Source organism: Emys orbicularis, chromosome 20 (assembly GCF_028017835.1).
Source record: "Emys orbicularis isolate rEmyOrb1 chromosome 20, rEmyOrb1.hap1, whole genome shotgun sequence".
NCBI classification, from domain to species: domain Eukaryota; kingdom Metazoa; phylum Chordata; order Testudines; family Emydidae; genus Emys; species Emys orbicularis.
In genome coordinates this window covers 10,309,084-10,326,001 of record NC_088702.1, presented here as the reverse complement: position 1 = coordinate 10,326,001, position 16,918 = coordinate 10,309,084, and the positions used below count along the sequence as shown (strand labels likewise).

Below are 16,918 nucleotides of genomic sequence, written 5' to 3'. Positions count from 1 at the left end.
GGAAAACTCCAGCCCAAAAGGTTGAAGTCTGGCAAAGTTAGATTGAGCTGAGAACACGGTCTTGTCATGGGCAGTGCGAGGCACTAATAATTGGGTGTGCAACCAGCCCCACCGGTAGCAAGGGGAGGGAGCATAGCCTAGTGGATGGAGCATTGGACTGGGGCTCAGGAGACCTACAGTCTATTCCTGGCTCTGTCAGTGGATTGCTGGATGACCTTGGGAAAGTTACATCTGTGACAGATGCAGAGCTATGAAGACAGGGACTATTCAAAGACTTTTGTATCAACTTTATCAGTGGGATCCGTATCTTTAGGGGCTGGCTAGTGATTGTATTCTTGGCTCCATGGATGAAAGAAAAGCTGTTTTCTCAAGGAAAGAAAGACAACAGTTGGGTAATTAACACCAGTCTCCAACACAGAAACAATGTCGGTAACAAGGCTTGTGAAGTTTGGCCCAATGGGGAATATCATTGACTGGTTTGACCTGGTTCAAGAGGCCTCAGAAGAAAAAAACAGCAATACTGTATAAAAGATCAGCCTGATCAAAGGAGGGTCCAAGAACTGACCTGAACTGGTGACCAGACAGGACCTGTGGCGGGATCTGAAGTACTTAAAAACCTGCCAGGGTCACCCTGGGAGCGGTGGTGAGCACCTGCTGAGCTAGACCTCGGAAACACTGATTATTAGGTTCAGAGACGTTTCCTCGGAAATGCTTTTGTTGTGAATAAACGGGACTTCGCTTTCTGAGAGCTGGCTGGTCACTGCCTAACCCCCCCACAGCCCAGCAGAGAACAGGGCCGCAGATGCTGAACTGACTTCACCTCTGCTGAGCTGATCGTTGTGAATTGCAGCCTCAGGCCCTGCTCTGAAGGGAGGGGATTGCAGTATCCAGCCCCGGGATGAGTGACAGCTCAGAAGCTCTCAGCCCTCTCTGTGTCTCAAGGGGAGTAAATCACAACGAGACCCCAGCCCACTTCACTTTCTTTATTTGCATCACAGATGTCTACAGCTGAGGCCATACTTCTCCTCCCAGGGAGTAGCTCCGGCTGGAGCGAAGCAGCGTCGTTCACTGGAGAACGCCAGCCTTTCTGGACTCAGCGGTAGAACAGCAGCACCGCGGATTCAATCATCTCCTTGGATACGCTCCAGTGCCGATGGGTTCCGTAGCCGTCCCAGGCAAAGGCAGGAAAATCGCTGCACTGAACCGGGTTCCCTTCTGCGAAGAACCCTCCTCCACCCAGGCAGTGCTGGGGAAAAAACAGGGGTTGCCAGGCAGGAACAGAGCAGGGGCCCATCTAGCTGTTCTCCTGTCTCCAGGCCAGTGCCAGATGCTTCAGAGGAAGGTGCAAGCAACCCTGCTATAGCCAGTTGGCAAATAATCTGCCCACAGAGAAAGTTACCTCCTGACCCCTCCACAGTCAGAGGTCAGCTAATGCCCTGAAGCATGAGGGTTTAAATCCCTTCCTAAATCTTGGGACCAGAGCCTCCACTGCCCTGACTCTTGTGCAGTTACTTACTCCAGTGCAAGGGCCCCCACATGCCAGCATTTGCCACTGGTGTGAATGTCTGCACAAGGGGCAGGGCCGGTTTAGGCCATTGGGTTTTGTTATTATTATTTATTATTTGCATTGCAGTACCACTTCAGAGCCTCAGTCCTGGGCAGGCCCTCTGGTGCTAGGTGCTGTACCGACACAGAACATAAATACGGCCCATTCCCCAAGGTGCTCACAATTTATCCCTTACCATAGGAGTCTGGGGGAGACCTGCACTGGGAAGGTTGGCAGGGGCCAGAAAGCCTGATGCAGGAATCCCTGCGGGAGCTTCTCTGGCATGTGCTATGCAGGAGGTCAGACTAGAAGATCCATCATACTGGCCCTTGTGGCCTTTGCATCTGTGGATCTGTGAAGGCACCAGAGAAGGGGCTGCTGGGGAAGGGGCTGCATTGGTGTGTATCACACCCTAGAACAGAGATCAAGCCTTGAGCTGGGGAGGCAGCGTGGACTAGTGGATACAGCACAAGACTGGGACTCAGGTGATTTGGGTTTTATTCCTGGCTCTGCCTCTCTGTGCCTCAGTTTCCCCTTCTGTAAAATGGGGGTGATGGTACTGACCTCCTCTGTGCAGCACTTTAAGATTTGATGAAAAAAGCCATACCAGAGCTAGGGATTATTATTACAAATGCTACAGCCAGGGCCCTATCAAATTCATGGTCCATTTTGGTCAATTTCATGGTCATAGGATTTTAAAAATCGTAAATTTCATAATTTCAGGTTCTTAAATCTGAAATTTCACGGTGTAGTAATTGTAGGGGTCCTGACCCAAAAAGGAATGGGGGGGGGGTCACAAGATTATTGTAGGGGGGGTTGCGGAACTTCTGTCCTTACTTCTGTGCTGCTGCCGGCGGCGGCGCTGCCTTCAGAGCTGGGCAGCTGGAGAGCAGCAGCTGCTGGCCGGGAGCCCAGCTCTGAAGGTAGAGCCGCCGCCAGCAGCAGCGCAGAAGTAAGGGTGGCATGGTACGGTATAGTATTGCCACACTTACTTCTGTGCTGCTGCTGGTGGGGCCCTGCCTTCAGAGCTGGGCCCCCGGCCAACAGCTGCTGCCTTCCAGCTTCCCAGCTCTGACGTTAGCACAGACTTAAGGGTGGCAACACTGGGACCCCTCTAAAATAACCTTGTGACCCCCTGCAACTCCCTTTTTGGGTCGGACCCCCAATTTGAGACATGCTGGTCTCCCCCAGGAACTCTGCATAGTATAGGGTAAAAGCACACAAAAGACCAGATTTCATGGGGGGAAATCAGATTTCACAGTCCATGACGCATATTTCATGGCCATGAATTTGGTAGGGCCCCAGCTACAACTCAGAGCCCCATGGACCTCTCTGGGTCAGGAACAGACCGTGAGTGGGTTTGATTCACTCTCGGCTCCCCGTGGCAGATGCTTTGGCTGCAGGACCCCTGGTAGCAGAAATTACACCTTGGAAGACTTCCCAGTGGTGCAAAGTGCCCACAGCAGCTTCTGACAACAGAGCTCCTGTGAGCTGTTCCCTCCCAGCAAGTCTCCCCAAAGGAGAGATTTAACATCCACCCCCTTGGCCTGTCCTGGTCCTCCATGTGTACAGCTGTCCCTGCTGGCACATGGGGCGCAAACTGAACCTACCCTGCGCCAGTGCCGAGCTAAAAGCAGTTCTTGTGCATCCGGCCAGCTCTGACAGTGACACTAGGCAGCCCCAAGGCTGATCAGCTGACCTTTGCTCCACAGCTAACCCCCACTCTGACCAGATACTCACATGCTCGGTGTTACAGCCGGTGACTTTCACCCCAGCACACAGAGCCATGGCCGCCTTCTCAGCATTAAACACGCGGAACTGGATGTAGCCAGGAACAAATTCAGCTGGTGACAGAAAAGGGCAGGTCAGGACCATTGTTTGCCATGGACAGGTGGAGAGAAGGGACAGAGCTCTGATACCAGCTGGTCCCGTTGAACTGGGAATGACCGGGGACTAAGGATCAGGAACTCCAGTCCTATAAATGATCAGGAACTGTGAGGCTCAGCTGGGCTGTTCACAGATCTGTCACTGTCACGGCATCTTTAAATTCCTAAGAGCTGGTTTGTGTGCAGTTGCCATGTAGAATGTTAAAGTGGGGAACACACACCGTGCTCTCTCCTGGGGATTTTCCATTTGCTCTCTTATTTCATCGTTTTCCCTTTCTCTAAATCAGTGATACTCAGACTGCAGCTTGCCAGCTGCAAGTGGCTCTTTAATGTGTCTCCTGCGGCTCTTTGCAGCACATGGTATTAAAACACTGTTTAATTTAATTATTAACCAATCTAAGTTATTAACCAATCAGGCTGCTTTTACTACGTGATTAACCAGTGAAGTTATCAATTGGCACTAAGTTATTAACTTATTAACTGTGAGAATAATATATAAATATTTTGCCTGTCATACTGTTTAAATATGACTAGTACTATAGTAAATGAAACAATGAATTCACACCCCTGTGGCTCTTGTGGGTAATGTTGATCGCTAATTTGACTCCTGAACCTCTGAGGTCTGCGTATCACTGCTCTAAAACGAAGATCATCCACAGTGGAACAACACGCCCACGGCTTAAATTCAGAGGGAGCTGTCCAAAGCAGAGCTCTGGTAAATATTTTTGCGCCCCCTGGAGCTCTTACACCATGTTGCGGGTGGGCACATGGGGGGCGGGAGGGGGGGACTCTGGGAAATACTCCTGGGGGAATTCTGTGGCACTGTGCAATGCAGAATTTTGCAGAAATTAATGTTTTTTGCACAAAATTTCCTTTCCCCCACAGAAATGGGCTGCAGTACTGCTGGCCACCAGTAGGGGCTGCTGGACCCAGCCTAGCCCAGCTCGCACATAGAAGACACTGCCGGGGGCAGGGGGAGAGAGCTAGAGGGTTCCTGGCAGCGAAGGGAAGGAGGCAGTGTGCAGCAAACTCAGTGCAAGCCCTGCCCGGGCCCCAGCATTAGGCTGTGTCTCCCTTTGAATCCCTGGGCTCTGAGGAGGAGGGGGTGGGTGCCTGGGCTGGGAAGAGGCCTGCAGCTGGGCTCTGCGGGGAAGGGGGTGTAGGTATCTGGGCAAAGGGGGGCCGTGTCTGGGCTCTGGGGGGGGAAGAGGGTTTGGGTATATTGGCTGGGGGGGGGCTGCGGCTGTGCTCTGGGAGGAAGGGGGTGTGACTGTCTTTCCCCCCGGTCGGGCTCTGGGGGAGAGGAGGTAGAGAAGCAGGATCTGGGTTGTCATAGGGGTTTCTTTAACTCTCTACTCCTGGGGGAAAATATTTGTGTTTCTGTATTGTTACAGTCAGACTTTCTGACAGGTATTTTGAAATAAATTACCAAAATAATTGAAACTGGCGTGACAAGTAACATTTGCAGAATTTTAAAATATTGTGTGCAGAATTTTTAATGTTTTGGCACAGAATTCCCCCAGGAGTGAGAATTTAAGCCCTGGGCAGGGCTGATCTGTGCGGCTGGAGAGGCAGAACCCGCATGCTCACTGCAGACTTACTTCGGCCGTTTGGAGAGTAATAGTTGGCGGTTTGCTGGGCATCGCCATAGTCGTAGATGATGGGCACGGCGGGGCCATTGTCAGTCTTGCAGACGCCGGCGCCGTATTTCACTGGGTATTTCTGGGAGACACAAACACAGCGAGAATCCAGTGTTAGTTTCTGTCCCTGTAACAGGGCAGCTCCAGCACAGACAAGGCAGCTTCACTGACACATGCTCTCTGGGTGATTTGTTCAGTCAGTGCCGCTGCCCACACAGGCCAGCCCTAGGGCACAGCAGTGACCGCAGCAGTGGACAGGGAAATCTGGCATGTCAAGGTACCATTTGGGGTGGATTTATCTCAGCCTCTTTGGGACAGGGACTGTTGTTCTGTTCTGGGTCCATACAGCACCTAGCACCGTGGGGCCCTTGTCTGTGGGGGGTCTCCTAGGGGCTAGCACAATGCGGGCAATAAATGATAATAGGTGAGAATCAGCATGTGTCCAGCACCATTGCCCACCACCCTGGCACTGAGGAAATACCCCTGGTAGGACGCCTGAACCCCAAAGCCGGGGCTCAAGGGTGAGTAGAGGGCCTGATCTAGCACCAAATCACCTGTGTCCAATGGCCCCCATCTCCAGGGCAGGAGGTGGGGTCAGTCTCCATGGGCCCATTCAGCCCCTCTGCTGAGTCTGTCAGCAGGTCAGAGACAAGAGGGGTGGCTGGTTTGGGACGTGAACACCAGCAGTTGCCTGAGACTGGCCAACTCATCTCACACCAAGGTCACAGTCAGATTCCAACAGGCTGTGCCTAGGGGAAGGCTCCTTGTCCCATTATCGTCTCCCCCAGCATGGAGCGCTTTTAGCCTGTTGAGAATTTTCCCACCCCAGCTCCTCCATTTACACTGGGGTCAGCAGAGCCACCCGGATCCTCCTGCACACGCACCTCCAAAGCCCCCAGCCCAGTGCCATCACCTGGTAGAGTCTGAGGAGGTTCCCCCCTTCTGTGGACAGGAAGCTGTTCTCGGTGTGGTACCTCAGGATGGACTTGTTCTTCCATTCCTTCAGTGGCGTCTTGTTGGTTACGTGCCACACGGACAGGTCCTGGGCTTGCAGATCATAATAACCAGGGTTCTGAAAAGCGAGGACCCAGTTGAAACCTCTCAGCCACATCACTGGTATTTACCCTGCCCCCCATCACCAGGGCATCTGGGCACATCACCAGCTGTGGTATATTTATTGTGACACCCGCAGAGAAGCAACTTCCCCATTGTACGGGGGAGAACCGAGGCACAGAGACTAGGTGACTTGCCCTAGGTCACACAAGGAGTCTGTGGCAGGGCAGGGAATGGAAGCCAGGGCTGCCTAGCCCTAAGCCACTGCCTTGACCACTGGGCCATCCCCCCATATAACCCCCATGCCCATGACCCCCACCTGCTCATGTGCATTCAATCACATTCTAACGCACCCTCTCTCCCCAGCAGGTAGCTATTGGCCATGGAGAAGGGGACCCCACCTTGTAGTCGTCACTGGTGGAGCCCACCGCGGAGCCGAAGGTGTTGTAATTGGCCCAGTTGCCGTCTCCCTCTGGGTAGTTGACGTTGTTTCCCTGCTGGCTGGACCAGCGATCGCCATTGGTGCACTTGCCGTAGGCGTTGTTCTCGTGCACGCTGGCCACCAGGGTCCAGCCGCCCCCCTTGGTGGTCATGTCACAGAAGGTCTGGTAGGTCTCGCCGTTCTCGGTGCGCAGGGTGTAAATCCCATCTGCAGGGGGCGGGGTGGGAAGGGGGGAGCACTGAGCTGGTCAACCAGGGCCGGGGAAAGGGGCAGGGCCCTCTCGGAGCCATTAAATGGAAAACGCCCAGGTGAGGAGCTTCTAGTGCCCTGCAGCAGGGGGCAAACCCGGAGTCACGGGAGCAGGACGTGCCCCTGCATCCCGGGGCAGAGCGGCCCGATTCCCAGGGACACTAAAGCCCCCTAGGCAGCGGGAAGTGAGTGCAAATTACAGGGACTCCCAGAGGACGGGGCCTGAGCCTTTCCACACACAAGCTGTAGCACTTTAATGATACTGTTGTAGTTAAAGCGCTACAACTCCTTAGAATCATAGAATCACAGAAGATTAGGGTTGGAAGGGACCTCAGGAGGTATCTAGTCCAACCCCCTGCTGAAAGCAGGACCAATCCCCCACTAAATGATCCCAGCCAGTGCTTTGTTAAGCCGGGCCTTAAAAACCTCTAAGGCTTGGGCAGGAGGGATAGCTCAGTGGTTTGAGCATTAGCTTGCTAAACCCAGGGTTGTGAGCTCAATCCTTGAGGGGGCCATTTAGGGAACTGGGGTAAAAATCTGTTTGGGGATTGGTCCTGCTTTGAGCAGTGGGTTGAACTAGATGAGGTCCCTTCTAACCCTGATATTCTATGGAGATTCCAACCTCCCTAGGTAACCTATTCCAGTGTTTCACCACCCTCCTAGTGAATTGGTAATCCTAATATCCAACCTGGACCTCCCCCACTGCAACTTGAGACCATTGCTTCTTGTTCTGTCATCTGCCACCACTGAGAACAGCCAAATCCATCCTCTTTGGAACCCCCCTTCAGGTAATTGAAATCCCCCCTCACTCGTCTCTTCTGCAGATTAAATAACCCCAGTTCCCTCAGCTTCTCCTCATAAGTCATGTGCCCCAGCCCCCTAGTCATTTTCGTTGCCCTCCGCTGGACTCTCTCCACTTTGTCCTCATCCCTTCTGTAGTGGGGGGACCAAAACTGGACACAATACTCCAGAGGTGGCCTCACCAGTGCCGAATAGAGGGGAATAATCACTTCCCTCGATCTGCTGGCAATGCTCCTACTAATGCAGCCCAATATGCCGTTGGCCTTCTTGGCAACAAGTGCACACTGCTGACTCCTATCCAGCTTCTCATCCACTGTAATCCCCAGGTCCTTTTCTGCAGAACTGCTGCTTAGCCAGTCAGTCCCCAGCCTGTAGCGGTGCATGGGATTCTTCCTTCCTTAGTGTGGACACAATTTATACTGGCTTAAAGGGGCTTTATATTGGGATAGCCATTCCCATAGGGGAGGGAAATCGGATGTCCCTGTCTAAGGCACCTTTCTCCCAGTATAACTGTGTTCACACCGGGGCTGGATTGGTATCAATATATCAGGAAAACCCATCCCCTGACCCGTCACAGTGACACCGGGACAGACGCCATGCGCAGACCAGGCCTAAGTGTAACCGAGAATCAGGCCCGGGGCAATTTGTGCTAAGGGAAGGCCCCAGGCCTCATTCAGAGCCCCCTGCCCCTCCTGCTGTCTGTGTCCCCGCGCTGTGTCCCTCTTTTGGGCCTGAGCCTGCGGTGACTCGGTCTGGGGGCGGAACAATGGGTGGAACAGAGTCAGGCAAAGAATCTGCCACCTACTGGCAATGCCCGGACTGTCAAAGGGGCTCGGGGAGACCAGCCGGCCCCTGATGAGGCAGCAGGAGCCCTGACAAGCTTTTCTCTGCTGGCAGCTGCTGTGTGTGGCGGGGGCCTAAGCAGCCGGGTGCGGCAGAGAGCTGAGGTCTCGTGTCACTCATTCGCATTGTAAAAATCACCAGCGGGGTGAAGACAGCCTGGCACCCACCCCAGCAGGAACAGGAACCCTGGCCGGATCCATTTCAAAGGTTTATTGGTCTATAAAGAGAGGGGAGTGAACCCCTAAGTTTCCTTCACCGGAGGAGACAAGGAAGAGCAGAACCTGGGACTATGTGGGGATCCTGACTAAGAACTAGCCAGCCACTGCTGGGAAGTTCTTTCTATGCATCCGAAGAAGTGGGCTGTAGCCCACAAAAGCTCAAATAAATTTGTTAGTCTCTAAGGTGCCACAAGTACTCCTGTTCTTACTGCTGGGAAAGAAAGTTTGGGAGGGAAACGCCTGGAACAAATCTTGTGAAGTTACGTCTTTGCCGTTAGACAGCGTAGTTTTACTTTTGTTTGTTGGGAGCCCTTTCTGTCTGGAGCCCGTCTACTGGAACTCACTTCAAACCTCCCTCGCTTTACTACAATAAACTGGTTTGACTGTTTCTCTAACCCGACCCAGTGCTTTGACTGAACTGAGGTGCTTGTTAGCTCCAGTCAAGATAACAAGCTGTTGTTCCTGTCCTGTGCAGTGCTAGAGAGACGTCTCCGCGGAGCTCGGGGGCTGGAGTTCACTGAGTTACCGGCTAGGCGAGGTTTAGGCTGGGAGGGCCCTGAGGAGTTTGCTGACAAGGCAGACAGGCTGGAGCAGGAGGGAACTGTCAGCTGCAGCACATCTCCCACCTGCTGGGGCTGGCAGGGCTAGCAGAGTGTCTCACAGCCAGCCCTGGTAATGTGGTTCCCCACTGTGCCCACAGGCAGGCAGGTGCCCCTGCTCCCAGCACAGAGCTGCCCGGGTGCATCTGAACTGACTGGACCCAGCTGTGGCCTTTACACTGGGTCTGGAGCAGGCACCCAGCAGAGGCAAAGCAGCTTCTGCAGGTCCAGGGATGCTTCTTCCACACTCACCTCCAGCCCCGGCCCGGGTGGCTTTAATTTCCTTGCAGCTGCGGGGCAGGCTCAGGTAGCTCTGGCCACTCTGGGAGCAGGACGTGTCTTCCCAATTCTCCAGCAGGTCACGGATGGCGAGTTTCAGTTCAGCAGCACCCACGCTCTCGGCTGCACAGGGGGTGACTTGGGGTTAGTTAGGAGTTTTCTCTGTTACTATGTATGGGGCCAGAACGGCTTCAGAGTCAAAGGTTTTATACTTAGATTGTCAGCAATTAGGGGCTGTTCTGGGTTTGTACAGCGCCTGGAACCACAGGGGCCTGGTCCAGGACTGGGACACCTAGGCATGACCGTAACACAGAGTAATAAAAGTAATCCCTTTAGGCGCCCACCTCTGCAAACCTGGGCTCCAGGATACGGACAGAAGAAATTCACTGGAGCAGGTTCCTGGTGAGCTAGGGGTGGAAGGAGGCTGCCTGCCAGTTGGGGTCGTTATTGCCTCACTTGTGTATCAGCAAAGCCCCCTGTAGCAACCCGCCCAGCTCTTTCCCTGCATGTATCACAGCCCTGACCCCAGAGGCAGGGTCAGAGTTGGGGAGAATTAGTTCCCAGAAGAGGAAAACGAAACAGCCACTTACCGCAAGGGGTCGCCCCGGTCACTGAGATGAGGAGCAGCAGGAGAGCGAGTTGCTTCATTGTTGACTTTGCAGCAGAGAAAACAGTAGATCAGCTGGTTAATAGCCAGGCTGGGGCTAGCTAGTGTCACAGAGCGGGGGGGGGGGGGAAGGCGGCTCCTCCGCAAACCTCCTGCTCCCAGGGATGCCCTGGCTCTCTGCATAACCTGCCCATGGCACTAACACCCTGCTGCCCTTGAGTTCAGTGGGGGTTTGCCGGAGTGGGGATGGCCTTACAGTGACATCCTTAGAGCAGTTTTCATCTTCAGAGCCCACTGAGGGCTCAGTGATGGGCTTGTGGGATGGGAAGCTGAGGTGAGCTGGCCTGGGAGGGGAGCACCAGGGACCATGGTGCTGCACGGGGCACCAGGAGGAATCCAAGTAGCATCATGTGCACAGAACAAGCCCTCCCCCTGCACTCCCTCTGCTAACTGAGCCTCGCATCACCCCTGTAGGGTGGCCAGGTCTCATTATACCCATTTTGCAGATGGGGAAACGGAGGCAGATATTGCCTGACCTGAAGCCCATTGAAGTCAATGCAATGCCTCACGCTGGCTCCAGTCAGCGCTGGGATCAGGTCCAGAAAAGGGAAGCGAGGGGATCGGTTCCCAAGTCCCAGCTCAGACCTTTTTCTAGGAGTTTCTCTCCTTGCTTTGCAGCAGAACTGACGCCAGCACATTTCACTCATGCCGTGAAACCTGCCTGCACACGGCACGGCCACAGCTTCACGAGCCCAGCCAAAGGGCCCTGCAGCACAACTACCCAGTGCGAGAGGCAGGCAGAGGGGGCTTGTTAAGGCTCAGATTCAGGAGAGCTGGGTTCAATTCCCCCTCTGTCACTCACTCCTCGGGCAGGTGATGGGCTCTCTCTGGGCTCAGCCCCCAGCTGTAAAACAGGGGTGAGAACCGTCCCTACTTCTCCAGGGTGCTCTGAGGATTAGTGCATTGAGGCTTGTGTGTGCTGTGGTGCTGGGGAGCCAGACGGACCCAGGCTGATGCTGTGTAATAATAATGTCTAGTGCTGTCATGAGTAGATCTCAAAGCACTTTACAGAGCAGCTCAGTAGCATTATCCTCATTTTACAGATGTAGAGAAACCAACAATGTCGTGGGCTTTTTAAAGCTACTATTTGTCGTGTTGACATATCACAACTACTGCTACGTGACATCACAGAGTAATGTACTAAGGGGAAGGGTCAGGACTCACCTGGTTCCCAGTTCCAGTGTCGCTGAGGCGTCTAACTACAGAGTTCAGCAACAGAAGCTTCTGGCCAGAGAGACAGAGCGATTCCTCTGCTGCACCAGTCGCAGATCTAACCTTTTATAGGGAGTGGAGCCACCCAATAAAAGCAAACACAACTTACAAATACCAGAACTCTCCAGACACCCCACCCAGGGGCGGGGGAGATCGTTTCCAGCAAAAATGTTAAACAGGATCAAATCTAGTTCATGCTCCAGGTATCTGAATGTATTGCCCTTCAAAACAACTGCCGGCACTCCACCCAGGAAACTCCTTGTTGATGCAAAAGCATATGGCAGGCCTGACATGACTGCATTATCACTAATTATTTGCATGCTGCAGCTGAATGTTGATTCAGGTGGTGGAGTTGAATGGTCCTGATGAAGCCAAGAAGGAAGTTGGAGTTCTATAGATCCTCCACTGATATAATAACGAGGCAGGTTAAAGCAGGAACTTTGCTATTTAGGTTTCATTGAAACAGCGTCTCTGCCCTTTGTCACAGATCCACAGGTCTGGTGCTCTTGATCAATTCTAGACCGGTCGCTGGGAGGACCCCTTCAGTGCCCCAGACCCGTTTTAGGGTCACACTCTCACTACGGTAAGCCTCTTGGCTTCACCACCTCCTTAGACCGAACCTCCGAGCTTTAAGCACTCCACTTTGCACCGTGAGCTCGCTTCAGCCAGTCCACCTGAGTTGGACACTTGAGAGAGACTTGAACACCCAAAGGGAGCAATGCACCCCCACCTTCACCATGTGCAGTATGGTGGCCCGGTGCCTGGTTTTTGACTGGAATGTCCAGTTGAAAAGGGGACCAGACAGTGTCCGGTCAGATCTACAGACCGGACATCCAAAGTCCGGTTACTGTTGGCAGGGAAGGTGGGGAGGCCGTCACCCGCACCAGCACCTATTCAGCCAAGTTCTCCTACCAGCGTCAGGTGGCTGCAGCTCCCAGCCCCCGCTCCACAAGTCTCTCCCACCTGGGAAGAGTTAAGGAGAGGCAGGGGGAGAGGGGAAAAGCAGTGAGCAAAGGGGAGAGGGGGGCAGAGGAGTGAACAGGGGTGAGGATTCAGGGGAAGAGGCAGGATGGGGGAGGTTCCAGCACACCTGCTGGAGTGTCCAGTTTTAAAATATTACAAAATTGGCAACTCTAATGTGCAGTGACTCTCAGCCAGTGTGGTAAAGGCAGCAGGGTTTATGAGATGTCTGGAACACAGCCTGGAAAGTCCTTGGTTAGCCCAGAGAACAGAAAGTTACAGCCTGGTCCATCTGGGTCAGTCCCAGAGAACAGAGCCCTCTGACCCCCTCTTTAGTCCCAGTGCAGGAGCGTCTCTTGCCTCTAGGAGCCCAGACTTAACATCCCCATCGGGCCCCTCCTCTGTCCTTTGTTACTGTTCCCTGGCAAACATTGTCACCTGACCCTGCTCCTTAGCGCTTTGTTCTCCAGCTGGTCACACCCAACTGGCTGCCTGCGGAGAGTGGGCCATCCATGGTCATTAATTGCTAGGTGCCAAATGTCCGGGCAATGGGAGTGGCCATTGTCTTCTCGGACTCTCCATGGCCATGGGGCCCCAGACCCCAAACAGCCCGGCGTCAGTCATGCCTGTATCTCTGGGTCTCTGCAAAGAGTAAATCACCCTTTCTCATTATCTAGTTACACCATGCACCACACAGTGTTAATGTGTGAGGTGTGTCAGTGCCCCACTGTGACAGAAAATACCCCTGTGCTCACAACTTACACATTATTGTCATAGTATATCTCTCCCTGTCTGTCTCTGGCATCATACTTAAGAAGACAAAGGAAAACAGCCGTTGGACTCCAGGGGAGAGCTCCTGACCTGAGAGCTTGGTCAGTAACCTGCTGGAGCATGTGGTGAGAAATGTTGCTGGACTCTAATACCATTTGTTAAGTTAGGCCTTAGCAAGTATTTTAGCTTTACTTTTCTTGTAACAATTTCTGACTTTTGTTTCTCATTGCTTGTATTCACACTCTGTCTCTTTGTAGTTAATGAACTCGTTTTACTGTTTCATCTAATCCAGTATGTTTAAAGTGAAGTGTCTGGGTACCTTTTAAAGATAATAAACTGGCATATTATACCCTTAAAGGAATATATTTGTACTGCCCAGGAAAGGGCTGCGCACTATAGGACAAACATTTCTGGGGGAAGATCTTGGACTGGGAATGTGTTGGGGTCACCCTGAAATATAACCAAGGCTGGAGAGAGCCAGGGTGTAGCTGGCAGGCAGCAGTCACACACAGACACTCAGGGGCAGGGGGTGGCTTGCATGCTGGAGCCTGTTTGTGAGAGGACCAGTTTGAACGGTTACAGCAAAGCATTGAAAGCACCCAAGGTTGCAGGGCAGTGGTGATAGAGTCCTCCACTAGTCTGGATTGTGCTCCAGTATGTCATACCCACTCAGGGATTTTATAGAGCAAGGGGACACAGAGAGGTCTCTTAATTGGTCTCCAGAGTCTCAGTTTGCACTTGACAGAAAAGTCAGCCTCCAGCTGTTCTGGTTGTTGAGAAAACCTTGAAAACGCGGCCAAGAGTAACCAGGGCAGAGGCATTTGCCTGGGTCTGCAGAGAGCCTGAAACAGTAACTGAGGTATGAACTGCCCATGTGTTTCAATGGGAGCTAATTCAGATCATGCCAGCCTTTAGAATCATAGAATATCAGGGTTGGACGGGACCTCAGGAGGTCATCTAGTCCAACCCCCTGCTCAAAGCAGGACCAACACCAACTAAATCATCCCAGCCAGGGCTTTGTCAAGCCTGACCTTAAAAACCTCTAAGGAAGGAGATTCCACCACCTCCCTAGGTAACCCAGTCCAGTGTTTCACCATCCTCCTAGTGAAAACGTTTTTCCTAATATCCAACCTAAACCTCCCCCACTGCAACTTGAGACCATTGCTCCTTGTTCTGTCATCTGCTACCACTGAGAACAGTCTAGATCCATCCTCTTTGGAACCTCCTTTCAGGTAGTTGAAAGCAGCTATCAAATCCCCCCTCATTCTCCTCTTCTGCAGACTAAACAATCCCAGGTCCCTCAGCCTCTAGGTCCCTCTGTACCCTATCCCTACCCTCCAGCATATCTACCACTCCTCCCAGTTTAGAGTCATCTGCAAAATTGCTGAGGGTGAAGTCCACGCCATCCTCCAGATCATTAATGAAGATATTGAACAAAATGGGGGCCTTGGGGCACTCCGCTTGATACCGGCTGCCAACTAGACATGGAGCCATTGATCACTCCCCGTTGAGCCCGACGATCTAACCAGCTTTCTATCCACCTTATAGTCCATTCATCCAGCCCATACTTCTTTAACTTGCCAGCAAGAATACTGTGGGAGACCGTATCAAAAGCTTTGCTAAAACCAAGGAATATGCTTTGCTAAAGTCAAGGAAGAGACCATTTCATCAAAGTGTGTAAGGAAGGAAAGGGAGTGCATGAAGATCTACAGGAGCATTTTCCAAAGTGTGGGGTATGTTCCCCTGGGGGAGCAGCCAGGACAATGTAGGATTTAAGAGCAGGCCTTTAACAGCATGTGCTGGGCACTGCAGGGATGGGAGAGGCCATGAATTGTGGTGTTGTCCCGAACGGGAGATCAGGTTTCAAACATCTGCATCTTTGCCAACCCCAGGCCCTGGCATTAAAGAATCAACAGTCAGGCCCTAAAGATCATGAGATTTTTTACAAAAACAAACAAAGTTGGATTCTTTTTCTTTGCCTTCTGGATTTGGAGCCTTTGGGTCACAGTCAGGTCACCTTTTCCAACTTCTCTCTACAACCACGAGGGCAAGAAACTGCCTTGTTTTAAAAATGAGAGCTGAGATTCTCACCTGATCCTTTGACTCTAGGAACCAGGGCTTCCAGAAACAACAACAACAAATACATTGTCAGACTCGTGATAACCTCGCAACAGCTGGCAAGACTGTGTTTGGGAAATGCTGGCTGGGTGCTTAGGAACATCAGAAGCAATCTGTCATGCATGCTGTCTAGGCCGCTCATTGGGGTAGATCAGCCTAGAGTCCAAACATCTCAAAACTTCAAATGAAACGATTTGGTTTCAAATTTTTTAGAGGAAATTTTGATTTTTTTAATGGAAAAATTTCAAAGTGGGATGAAAAATTTTGGCTGTATTTTGAATTTTTTGTTCAAAAATTAAAAATCAAACTGTTTTGTGAAACATTTTTCATAGCTCCTCAGGCCAGACGGGACCTCTGTGATCATCTAGTCTGACCCCCTGTATAGCGCAGTGTGACAGAGCGCTAGGTATAAAAGCCGGCGTCAGCACTCTTCACAGCAGCTCCAGTCAGGCAAAGCAGATTGGAGCGGACTGTGCGAGGCTGTGCCTAGTCCATGGGTGGGCAGGGCAGAAAGGCTATTTAAGCCATTAGCCAGAACCCACAAGGAGGCCCAGGAAGGAAGAGCACAGGGGGAAAGCAGGCAGTGAGGAGGAGAGAGATTGCTCTCCCCTGCTTGGTAAAGGTGCTATGTATGCTGTGAGGGTGGTGGGACTCAGTAATAACTAAACTGCACAGGGCGTTGGACCAGCAAAAGGGTCTCTGCGTGGTTTTGTAGACCGAGACTGAGGCAGGACCACGGAGGCCCTGTTACACACAGGCCACAGGACTTCCCTGAATTAATTTGTTTGAACAAGAGCAAATAGTGGTGCACCATTCCTACCTACATCCTATGAGGTGTGTCATTGTTCTGGGAACTCACGTTCAGCAATTACCCATCAGGACTCCCAAGTCTTTTCCAGGGTCACTGCTTCCCAGGATAGAGTCCCCCAGTCTGTAAATGTGGCCTGCATTCTTTGTTCCTCGATGCATGACTTTACATTTGGCTGCATTAAAAGGCATATTGTTTGCTTGGGCCCAGCTTAGTAAGTGATGAAGCTTCATTTTTAATGAAAAATGTTGATAAACAAAATTAAGCATCCCGGTATAGCAGCATTGATGTCAATGGAGCGATGTTGATGTGCACCAGGAAATCCAATCGCTTTTATAGCCTGACCTCTCTGCAGTATTGTCAATCCCGTGTTCAAAAATCACGAGTCAGGGCCTTGAAAATCATAAGATTTTAAAAAAATAATACATTGGGGAGAGGGGGGATCTGCCTTTGAGCTTTTCTCCACAACCCTGAGGGATTGAAATATACTTTTTACTTAACTGCAAATGTGGCTCTGGGAGCTGGGGCTTTAATTAAAACAGCAAATATCTCAAGACTTGGGGTAAAATCATGATTGTTTCCAACTCTGCAAAAGCTCTGTGGCACTGGCAGTTCCTTCTGGGGAGCCCGGCCCCAAGGCGCTCACACGTGGGGTGCCACAGGTTCAATCTCTTAGCCGTTGCTCAGCGTGTATCTGAAGTCAGGGTGGGGGTAGCAAGGAGGCCAGGCTTATGGGGTTTTCCCGAAGTGGATCACACCTAGCTCTGTGTCTCCCACACAACTGATCCAGCCCCTGATTCAATGCCAGGCACCTGTGGAGGAGGGT

At 52.1% G+C, this 16,918-nt stretch overlaps 1 protein-coding gene across 1 annotated transcript; it reads right to left on the bottom strand.

The window, feature by feature from the left end:
• Window positions 1-1,093: 1,093 nt before the first annotated feature.
• On the bottom strand, window positions 1,094-11,432 carry LOC135892446 (intelectin-like protein). Its single transcript, XM_065420236.1, has 8 exons — window positions 11,388-11,432; window positions 10,147-10,210; window positions 9,530-9,679; window positions 6,527-6,774; window positions 5,986-6,144; window positions 5,034-5,154; window positions 3,287-3,390; window positions 1,094-1,246 (listed from the first exon to the last, which is right to left on the bottom strand). The coding sequence occupies exons 2-8, from the start codon at window positions 10,202-10,204 to the stop codon at window positions 1,094-1,096; spliced, it is 993 nt and encodes a 330-aa protein (XP_065276308.1). The 5' UTR covers window positions 10,205-10,210; window positions 11,388-11,432.
• Window positions 11,433-16,918: the final 5,486 nt, after the last annotated feature.